This window comes from Mastigoproctus giganteus, chromosome 2 (genome assembly GCF_048544385.1).
Source record: "Mastigoproctus giganteus isolate SK-2022 chromosome 2, ASM4854438v1, whole genome shotgun sequence".
Classification (NCBI taxonomy): domain Eukaryota; kingdom Metazoa; phylum Arthropoda; class Arachnida; order Uropygi; family Thelyphonidae; genus Mastigoproctus; species Mastigoproctus giganteus.
The window spans coordinates 80,794,175-80,806,640 of NC_143576.1; the positions used below are offsets into that span (position 1 = coordinate 80,794,175).

Consider the following 12,466-nt stretch of genomic DNA (forward strand, 5'->3'; position numbering starts at 1 on the left):
GCTGTAAATGCACAAAACTGCCGAATATAAGGAACTTCTCATCCATCTGCTCTGCATGAAAGACCACTACAAAGGCCATACGTTACAGTATGGTGTGGATTCACAGCAGAGTTTATAATCAAACCATTTTTTTTTTTTTAAGAGTCTACACCTCATGGCCCCTTAAGGTGTATGGTAACTAGTGCACAGTACTGCACTCTTCTAAGAGATTACATTATTCTAACTCTGCAAGAAAGGCAATGCTTGGAGGCCATAGTGTTCATGCACGATGGTGCCCCTCCCCACGTTGGGCGACAAATCAAGGAACCGCTCCTTTCAACATTTGGAAATGATCACATCATTTCTAGAGACTTTCCGCAGTTCTGGCCAGCCCAATCAGCAGATCTCAATCCCTGTGATTTCTGGCTATGGAAATACCTGAAAGACAAGAGTTTACCTTGGTGATATACAGACACTTGTTGATTTGAAAGCAAGGATTAAACAGCACGTAGCCAACATCCCCAATGAGATGCTACCAAAAACTGTATTGCACGCAGTCCTCTGTTTTCAGAATGTCATTTCAAGTGAAGGAAAGCACATAGAACAATGTCTGTAGATTTCTAAGTTCTGGTATTAAAATCTAATCCCAGTTAAGTATTCCATCTCGTGTTTAGAGTGCGTGTGGAAGTGATGCAGTATCATCTAGACAAGGATGCAGTTATGGTTCTGACACAGAGTGGGTTTAAGGGAAAGTCTTCTCTAGCCAATTTGATTGGATACGATGATGTGGCCACAAAGGAACTAGATGCAAAAAATAATTTTGATATCATATACTTGGATTTTAGGAAATGGTTTGATACTGTAGCACATGGAAGAATACTGTACTAATTGGAGCAGTATGGCATTAAGGGCAAGTTTCTACAATGGATAAAAGGATGGTTGAGTGGGAAGAGACAGTGGTTATCAATGGACACTGCTCTTGGACTAATATTATTAGTTAAGTGCCCCAGGGTTTTATGTTGGGTCCATTATTGTTTTCGGTATTTATCAGTGATATTGATGAAGGTATATCAGGGTTAATGTCTGTTTGCAGATGATATGAAGGTTGGCGGGTTGTTAATTACAGTAATGATAGTACGCTACTGCAACAGAATCTGGAAAAGTTGAGTAGATGGGCTGAGAGGTGGCAACTGAAGTTTAACATTGACAAATGTAAAGTACTACATGTGGGTGGCAGGAACCCCAGAGTAATGTATCAACTGGGTTGTACTACACTCAGGGTGGTGGAGAATGAAAAGGACCTGGAGGTAATTGTGCAGTCAACTATGAAGTTTTCTGGGCAGTGCAAGACAGTCTGCAAGGATAGTTCATGGTGTCTTGTCAATGATATACAGGAATTTTGCTAGCAGGGATAAGGGATTGATTGTCCCCTTGTATAAGGCAGTGGTTGGGCTACACCTTGAGTACTGTATACTGGTCTGGAACCCTTATTTTAGGAAAGATGTGGAGCTGCTGGAACAAGTACATAGAAGGGAAATGAGATTGGTGAGTTTCACAAAGGGTTGCTATTACCACAAAAGGCTTAAGTTCTGCAAATTGCAGCTTCTGGAGGCTAGGCACCTGCGAGGTGATCTGATTGAGGTGTATAAGTTCTTGAATGGTTTGAGTGAGCTCAATGCTAATGGGATTCTTCCTCTTGCACAGCTTACTTAGCTGAGGGGGACATAAATTCAAATTGAGGAAAGACAATTGTAGAATAGATGTGCAGAAATTTTCTTTTAGCCAGCGGGTGGCTGAAAGTTGGAACAAATTTCCATCTGTTGTAGTGGAAGTCAACAACTTAAATAACTTCAAGGCAGAACTAGACAAATTTTTGGAGTGAATGAATGGGTGGAATGGGAAGTTTTTTTTGTTTTTTTGGCTGATGTTGCTTGCTTTCTTGCATCATATGCCTCTGCTAATGCTAGTATTCCCTTTTTTAACAGGCCTTTAGGTTAGCATTCACACAATAGTGAAAAATGAATTTATAAGCACTGGGAATATATAAATGTGTACAAAATGTTTTCAGTTAAACTTATAAAAATTATATTTGAACTGAAATATTTTAACAACTTGATATTATTGGTAAGTATAATTTATTATTGCATTTATATGTGTTTTGTACAATTTCATTAATACTTGTACATTAGGTTGATTAAAAAAAAATTGCAACACTGTTTAATCATGGTGAAATCTCATGTACACATACATTAAAAATTGGCAAGAGAATTCTGAATTTCATAACTTATTAATGCTGCTGTCACAAGTGTGAAAAATTATTTTTATTAAAATAATAGGCACGTGCTTTTTTTTTTTTTTTTTTTTTTTTTATATCATCTCCCGTATTTCTTGGAGCACACGAATGTGCTCAAACCAGTATGGAAGAGTGATACTCTTTCATGATATGAAACCAGAGAATGTAACAATTGGAAATTCTGCTATAAAATGTAAGCCAGCACGCTTCTATACTTACCACAAGAGATACCACTGATTTTAAATCCTTGTTTTTCATTGTATGCTTATAATTATCAAGAATAGGCTGCATTGGTCTTGCATGTTTCTTGTTTATCCTGCATTTTACCTATTTGTGTAATAGCTAATGGTGATTTCTGGAATTTTCAATAGATGAATCAAAGAAAAGACTTGTTGAAAAGCATTGAGTTTCAGCTGTGTAGACCAAATAAATGAAGAGCACATCATTGAAATTGTGTGAGGTCTCAAAGATCCCACAATTATGTCTCTGGGTTAAAAAGTGTTTCATGTTAAATATCATTTGACATGGAAACATCTTGATGTTGATAGACTTTTACAAGAAATATGATTTTAAAAGCATTCAAAATCTTGCTTGTTATCGTATTTCATTGTTTTTTATTGTTATTAAACTTGCTCCTCATTAATGTAATATTAATAGAATTAATTTTTAAAAATATTAATTGCTTGCCATTATATATTTATATATATTTTGCATATATATATATATACACCTAATTCTGTTTTTACACGATAGATACGTTCCTGAAAAATACGTGTAAAAAAAATTCGTGTAAAAAAAGACATTGTATTTATGGAAGGAAAGACGATTGGTTCTGGATCTAAAAAATCAGTAAAAATAATTAAAAAAAAAAAACACATAAAAATATTCTTTTTAAGCTTATTATTTTATTTCAACAAAATACACATGTAATAATATGTAATGAAAATGTATTAAAGTAAATTTGTATGCATATGAAATGAAAAAAATTCTTCATGAACAAAAAAAATCTGTTTTACACATAACAAGATTTTATTCATTTTCACTTTCTGATAATAAACGGCACATACGTTTGCGTACGACTGGAATATCACTAGAAATGTTGTGGACATGGTCTTCTTCCTCTATTATGAAATTCTATCTGTGATCTCTTGAGAAAAATCAGCACGAGTCTCCTCTGGTGCTGATGTTTCACCGGTTTTTACGAAAGTTGTGTTCGTGTTTTGGTTAGGCCGTTATATAATTCTCTGTAAGAGGCTGTCAACAACTTCAGTTCACGTTGAAACTTCCCAGCGCGTTCTTCATTAGGGTCATGTTTGACAAAATGATTACTTAATTTTCTGGCCAGTTCCAGACCTTCTTTTATTAAATCTGCATTTAGAACAGAATCATTTTCTTCATTATCACTACGTTCTGTGGGATAAGGAGTCCCAAGGACAACCTCTAATATTTCATCTTCGCTTAGGGCTTTGTCGGTTAACAATTCATCAATATCTTCAAACGATAGATCATCGAATCCTTCTCCGCCAATTTTGTGTGCCATTGTAATGATGTTGGGAAATTCGGTCGTATTAGGGATGATGGGATCTTTGCTTTTTACACATTGTGGCCAAACCGCTTTCCAACACCCATTTAAAGTTGCTGGTTTTAATTCAGTTAGCGCTAATCCAACTTGATTGATACAATCCATAATTGAGAATTTCTTCCACACATTAATGACTGTTAGTGTTTCATCATTCAGTTTGTCCAAAACGTGTTGGAATGTTCGTTTTACGTAGTATGTTTTAATTGTCGCAATTATACCTTAGTCTAGCGGTTGTATCAAAGATGTAGTATTAGGTGGCAGAAATAAAATTTGTATGTTTGGGTGTTCCAAGACAGGATGGCCGGGTGCATTGTCAAGAAATCAGAAGAACTTTAAATTCGAGACCTTTCAAATTCATATAACATCTGACTTCTGGGGTGAAACATTTGTTGAACCATTCTGTAAAGATAGCAGTTGTCACCCAGGCCTTCTTGTTTGACATCCAGTGAACAGGCAGTTTATTGATATCTACACCTTTCATTGAACGTGGGTTTAGGGCTCGATTTACCAGCAGTGGTTTCAACATACGATCTCCTGAAGCGCTGGAGGAAAATAACAAGGTCACACGATCCTTAGCTACCTTAAAACCACCAGCAGTTTTCTGCGATTTGGCTACATACGTTCTGTTCGGCATTCGTTTCCAGAAGAAACCAGTTTCATCTGCATTCCACACTTGATCAGGAGTGTATCCTCCGTCTTCAATAATTTTTGCAAGTTCCTGCGGGAATACTTTAGTGGCCGGTTCATCTGCAGATGCAGTTTCACCTTTAATTTTATATTGGGAAGAGCATTCCTTTTAAGAAACCCTATCATCCAACCTGTACTCGCAGAAAATTCATACTTTCTGTTTAACTTTCTGTTTTTTGTTTGAGATGAAGTGCTTGGCTTCTTTTCTTTAATCTGTCTGTAAATTCTTAGTGCTGTTTGCTTGATGGCATTTCCATCTACTGGTACTCTTTTTTGTGACTGATCTTCTATCCATATTACCAGAGCCTTTTCCATTTTTTCCTTGACAATATCTCTTGTATATGATGATGAATTAACACTTACTTTTGTTCCAGAACATACCGACTTCCTAATTGCAGCTTCATTTTTCTTAATAGTTCTTACGGTAGCTTCAATGTACACCAAAATGCTTTCCTACAGACGTAGCCCTTGTCCAGTTGCAAGACGATCTAAAATTTGAATTTTAAGTTCCAAAGAACTCGCTTTCCTTTTCATTTTGGTAATAGGCAAATTATTCGACATTATATAAGGGCTACCGAAAAATATCTCAGTTATAGTTAATAAAAAAAGTATGAAAAATTTGTAAACTTACAATTTATTGACTATAGGCAAAATTAATAAATTTATATGCGCACAAATTTCACTAAAGATTCTTTCACTTTGAAATAGAGCTTACTACTAAATGTCTTTCGAAGATACAATGCACGAATACCGTAGATGTGCACCAAATTCAATAAAAACATTGATGATTCATAGATACCTAGACGTACACATTGGTAACCAAAAGCACGCATTTCAAAACGCACACACTAGCTAATCCATCACACTAATAAATAGCTGATAATCACACTAATCTATTGGTGCGTGTAATATAGAAATGATACTAATATGCCACAAATAAAAATAAATTCTTAGAATTTAGGCAAAAAAAATTCATAGAAATCGTGTTAAATCAAAATGACTCGTGTAAAAAGAGATTGAAATATTTATTTTGAATTCGTGTTAAATCAAATTCGTGTAAAAAAAGTTCGTGCAAAAACAGAATTAGGTGTATATATAATTGTATACATTTTTTTTTTTTTTTTTTTTAATTTTGTAAAAATCTTCCTCTTTAAAGCTTGCTACAGTTTGTGTTGTTTAAACCTTTCTTTCATGTGTGGGCTCTGAAGCGTATATATGTTGATCCTTGTTTTGATGATCATTTTAAATTATGTCCTTTAAATTTGTCTCTAAATTTTCCTAGTACATGCTGCTCTTATGTTTCCTACTAATAGTTAGACCTGGTTTTAATGGATGCCATCATGGAAATTGTTTTGAAAATTGGAAAATGTCATGATATCTATTGGCCATTATTGTCCAATTTTTGCTTACAGTAACCAAAATTCATAGTAATTTTAATCCTGAAGTTAATGAAATCAGATTAAGTGATAATAAATAGATGTAGATATTGATGTAGTGATAATAAATAGATGTAGATGATAATAAATAGATGTAGAGTATTTTATCATTTAAAAAAAAATGTACTGCTGAGCTTTTTTTTTTTTTTTCATTAAAAGTTTCATTCTTACAAAAACTCAAAAAAAAAAAAAAAAAAAAATATATATATATATATATATATATATATATATATATATATATATATATATATAAGAAACTCACTGTAGGTTGCTCATACGTGTTCAAAAAACTCGCTTGTGAAAGGGTTAAATCTAATGAAAATAGATATTATATATATTATTTTATTTTTTATTTATTTTTTTTGTTTTTTTTTTTTAATGTAGGACCCTTGTTCAAGATCCTAAGGTGAAATTAAAATATCAGCATCTTATAACAAACAGGTTTGTTGAGGTAAGTTAACAGTATTTTATCCTATAGCTTTATTTCATTAATTTAGTCATTTATTGAATTTGCCTATAGAAATGCTTCTATAGGCAAATTCATTGAATGATATGTTTAACTGTTTCATGAAATTTTACTGTTAATTAAAACACCTAATTAATCTTTCTAAGTGGCCATTCTGTTAGTTTTAAAAAAGCTTACAGAATGACTTTGCATTTGTTACTCCTTTGGTGTCCAAAATCAAATTTTATCAATAATGCCATAATGACTAACGTATAGGTTAGTGCAGTGGCATCAGTTTAATTTGTAGCCATCTACCGAAATATTTGAATTGCATTGTTTCAATTATATCTCATATTGTGAATACCTTCACATCAAGTTGCCATGGTATTGCACTACCTTGAATAAGTAACACTTCACCAGTGGAGAAGACTAATGTTACTTATTCTCATCGGATACCACCACCCAGGCGGCACCACTTTGAAGCTTTTTGGTTTCTCATTGGTGGGTGGGCAGGTACCCTAGTGTTGCAATAGTGACAACACAGTTATGAAGTATAACTCAATACGAGAGATGCCTGATGGTGTGCAGTAGATGGCTACGAATTAAACTGATGCCTTTGCGTATAACCTATATGTTAGTCATTCTACTATGTAGCATGAGGCTCTTGCTCTAAAATACTCTATATGCCATAACTCTCTCTCTCAGGTGCCTCCATGGGCAGGAGCGGCAGCGTAGTACACGCTTCTTGATTAGACCGGGGTTCGAGCCCGTGACCACCAAATACGGAGGATGCTGAAAGATCAGGGAATGACCACTGCATACCCTCGGAGCAATATGGCCTTAGTTGCTAATGCTCCTAAAAACCAAATAATATCTCTCTCTCTCTCTCTCTCTCTCTCTCTCTCTCTCTCTCTCTCTCTCTCTCTCACACACACACAGATAACTGACTCATATTTTATATATTACCTCATAGTGCTGTGTACAGTAAATTGCAAAAAAAAAAAAAAAAAAACAGTAAATTGCAACATAGAAATATATATTATTTATTTATTATTTTATTTTATTTTTTTTTATACATGACTATAATATGACCACACAAAATCCAGAAGAATCCACGAAAGTCCAAAGGAAATTTGACTGTACTGAGTTAATGTTGTTTGGTTATGTTGCATGAGTGTAAAGTTATCCACCCAAAATTTAACATATTTTTTATCAGTTAATGAATCCCTGGGGCAGGGGAACTTTTCTTATGGTAAATTAAGAATTTCACTATATGAAGGCTATTTAAAAATTACCAAAGAAGCTGTTTATCTTATAAGACTTACTGTGTATAATTACGATAAAAGCAATTTCTTTACATAAATAACTGAAGAAACTGAGATATATATATATATATATATATATATATATATATATATATATATATATATATATATATAAAGAATCCAAATATTCCAGAGTTAAATTGTAAAATGTATATAAAAAAATTATTAAGTGTTACAAATATATAAAATTATCAAGTGTTACATATGGAACTAACCGATTAATGCCATCAAACGATAGAACATTACATCGGTCTTTAGGTATGTCCAAATTATATAAGTTATAGTGTAATGTAAGTACCTCCATCGTTTGAAAATCGATGTAACCACTGGCCAACCGTACCTCCAGTATACATGAAAAATTACATGAAAAATATAAAATATTAGGTTAAATAACAAAATAAGCCTTACATGGGAACCCATTTTGCAAGAGACTTTGTCAAGGGCTAAACCCCTACAAAATAAAATTCCATGTTAGACTGAGCCATCGGTTTCTGTTATCATCTGCCTGTATACCAAATCCAATATCCATAATAATGGATAATTCAACTAATTTAAAATTAAGTTATAGTAAATACTATAAATCAGTATAAATCTAGTCGTTCAAAAAGGGTTATGTCTAACCATATTTTGTAAGAATACAGGCTGGATGATATTTAGCCCGACCGATCGCTGCAACATTATAAGCACAACTGAGAAATTATTAATATTTGCTGAACAATTTGCAGAAAAAAGGCTAATTTAGCTAACTAAAGGCGAACGGAAAGCAGAGTAGTTAAAGCAATAGTACCTCACTCCCCCTCGAATTACTCTAATAGTTCGTGAGATATGAAAAATTAGGCAAGAGGATAGCTAAAAGTGAAACAGAAAAGGAAAAGCAAATTATCGATATTACATCGGATATAACCGGGAGTGTAAATTCCCGACCCTAATAGTAGGGATCCTGGTTAAGTAGTAAGAGCCGGTAAAATATATATCAATATAATTCGAAAGGAAACAGAAAAAATGGAATGGCTAATTCCTAAGATAATTTACTATAAATCTAACTTAAAGGAGGGAATGCAGCTAAACAACAAAGGAGGGAACACCGTAGAACCAGTATGCTCCCGTCAAAGAATCTACCTTACATACGTTACCGTAGCCCAAGGCGGGAAAAAAACTAAACGCCTGCAGTAGACGTACATGACGTTTAAGCTTTTACGTAGGAAGCTTTTACATAGGAAGCAACATACCAGTAGAGATAGCAAAAGATATAACATGCAGTTAATCAAACGACAATTAAAGGATTTACAGGATATATTTATCATAACTACTATAGACAAGGCCGCCAATAATTATAGTTTCATCTGCAAAAAATTCTACGCCTCACTGTTATACAACGAGCTACATAGCAGTGCCACATACGCTAGATCAAATGGTAACCTTGGTACTATTACCAAGAAGCTACTAGCTATGCAAAAAAAGTTAAAACTTAATAACTACAACACTAACTTTCCTTTTTTGTATGGTATACCCAAATTTCATAAATCGCCTATCAGTTTCAGATTTATAACTTCATGTAGAAATAGCTACTCAAAGGTCCCGCATTGTAAGCTAGTTGAACTGCTTAGGATTATCTTCAATACTATAAATTTCACTAGAATTATTAGTAATAATAGACCTATTTTAACCTTTATAAAGAATAATAAGCATAACATCAAACACATAAATACATTTGATTTCAAAAACTTATTCACTAGCATCCCGCATGATAGTTTAAAATTGGTTTTAAATAATTATTTCACAGAATATAGCGATATTTTACCCTGCCAACGTAATTACTGGGATAACCTACTTAACCTATGTATTTCCAACAGCTATATTTATAATGGTAGCAATATTTTCGTACAGCATACTGGCATAGCTATGGGGGCAAGTAGCTCGAGTCTTATAGCCAATCTGTATCTACACCATTTTGAAAAGAACTTCGATAAAGATATCAATATGTTCAGATATATAGATGACTTAATTGTGTTCAACTATACTAACTTTCATACAGAAGCAGTTAAACACTACCCGCAGGATTTGGTTCTAGAGGTCACTAACAAGAGTGACTCTGGTAAAGCTGCATATCTGGATGTAGACATTCATATTAAGAATAATAACCTAACTACCAAGGTATTTGACAAACGCAAAGAATTTAATTTCAAAACTATAGACCTAACCAGTTGGGGTACTAACATCTCAATACGAATCCTTAAAAACATAATAGTGACACAAGGTATCAGAAGATTATATATCTGTAATAATAAAAGTGATGTTATAGACACACTGATCGATCTTAAGCATATTTTATTAGATAACGGTTTCCCACATAATTTTATTATGAAACATATGAGTACTGCTTTGTCAATAGCCCTAAAACAATACCACGAAGATCTAAACTTGTTGGATACCATGGAAGCTATTAGGCATACAGTATATTGAATTACACGTACGGTATATAGTTTCTCGGTTTTAAAGGAATTATTATCTAGTATAGTTTCTCTGTTTTAAAAGAATTATTATCGGTTTTATACATCAGTATCTATGGAGCGAGTTGTTTACTAATTAGCCTTTGTATATACATGTACATACTAGGCACTGCTGCATAAACACGCTATATATAGCTTATGCCTTAGAAAAGTGGTACCTATATGTGTTTTTACAGTAGGAATCAATTAGTTTATATTTTACTAAGATTTCTCTTCGACATCTGAGAATTATTGATTTCGTTTTCTATACTATAGAGGGCGCTGTTAAGCTTTTGGTTCTTCCCAAACCTGGCTATTATTGGACAAATCTTAGGTGGCGCAATATACGCGGCAGTTATAAACGTCATGTACGTCTACTGCAGGCATTTAGTTTTTTTCCCGCCTTGGGCTACGGTAACATATGTAAGGTAGATTCTTTGACGGGAGCATACTGGTTCTACGGTATTCCCTCCTTTGTTGTTTAGCTGCATTCCCTCCTTTGTTGTTTAACGCTTTACATAAAGTTTGCCACTACTTAATTTTTGAAGTTAGATTTATAGTAAATTATCTTAGGAATTAGCCATTCCATTTTTTTCTGTTTCCTTTCGAATTATATTGATATATATTTTACGGCTCTTACTACTTAACCAGGATCCCTACTATTAGGGTCGGGAATTTACACTCCCGGTTATATCCGATGTAATATCGATAATTTGCTTTTCCTTTTCTGTTTCACTTTTAGCTATCCTCTTGCCTAATTTTTCATATCTCACGAACTATTAGAGTAATTCGAGGGGGAGTGAGGTACTATTGCTTTAACTACTCTGCTTTCCGTTCGCCTTTAGTTAGCTAAATTAGCCTTTTTTCTGAAAATTGTTCAGCAAATATTAATAATTTCTAAGTTGTGCTTATAATGTTGCAGCGATCGGTCGGGCTAAATATCATCCAGCCTGTATTCTTACAAAATATGGTTAGACATAACCCTTTTTGAACGACTAGATTTATACTGATTTATAGTATTTACTATAACCTAATTTTAAATTAGTTGAATTATCCATTATTATGGATATTGGATTTGGTATACAGGCAGATGATAACAGAAACCGATGGCTCAGTCTAACATGGAATTTTATTTTGTAGGGGTTTAGCCCTTGACAAAGTCTCTTGCAAAATGGGTTCCCATGTAAGGCTTATTTTGTTATTTAACCTAATATTTTATATTTTTCATGTAATTTTTCATGTATACTGGAGGTACGGTTGGCCAGTGGTTACATCGATTTTCAAACGATGGAGGTACTTACATTACACTATAACTTATATAATTTGGATATATATATATATATATATATATATATATATATACACACACACACACACACACACACACACACACACACACCAGAAATAACTACAGTTATATAATAAGTACACACATATATACAGTTATATAATAAGCACAAATATATACAGTGCCTCATTATACTGCACTTTTGAATATAACAGTTTAGTATTAGTAATGGCCGCATGGTGCAAGAAAGCCTATGGCTTATGCTGCACCAGCCAAAAAAAAAAAGAAAAACCCAAATAAAACAATGATTAATAAAAGAAAAGAAAAGGAAATTAAATCTATCATCCTATGCACTTCCCTCACGCGAAGGTACTATCCAGATGACCTTTGAATTTCCCCAAACTGTCAGCCTCTACCACCCATGTAGGCAACTTATTCCGGTAATTTATAACTCACTGGCTAAAATAAAACTTCCTGCAGTCCAATCTAAACATTTCCCCCCGTAACTTGAATTTATGTCCCCTAGTTCTAGGGTACCTCCATAGCCAGGTGGGAAGGAGCAGCAGTGCATAGCACATGCTTCTTGATCAGCACGGGGTTCGAGCCCATCACCACCAAATACGGAGGATGCGGAAAGGACAGGGAATGACCACCGCATATCCCAGAGCAATATGGCCTTAGTTGCTAATGCTCCTAAAAAACTAAACAACAACCCCTAGTTCTAGCATCATTTATAATCTTGAAAATTTTATCCTCAATCATTTTACTGATGCCTCTCAGAGCCTTAAACACCTCAATCAAATCTCCTCTAAGGTGTCTAGTTTCCAAACTCTGCAACCCACATATTCGAAGTCTTTCTTCATAAGGACGCCCTTTTGCCGATCTCACCAGGCGAGTTACCCGTCTTTGCACCCTTTCAAGAAGCTCGATGTCTTTCTTTAG

General features: G+C 34.0%; 1 protein-coding gene across 3 annotated transcripts in view; it reads left to right on the forward strand.

Annotated features, from left to right (window-relative positions):
- LOC150089360 (E3 ubiquitin-protein ligase arih1-like) overlaps positions 1 to 12,466 on the forward strand; it is a 269,746-nt gene that overhangs the window by 103,382 nt on the left and 153,898 nt on the right. For all 3 annotated transcript variants that reach the window (XM_090368540.1, XM_090368542.1, XM_090368541.1), the window contains one exon: positions 6,362 to 6,428. In XM_090368540.1, the coding sequence (XP_090224666.1) occupies positions 6,362 to 6,428 (67 nt within the window). The remainder of the gene's footprint in view (positions 1 to 6,361; positions 6,429 to 12,466) is intronic.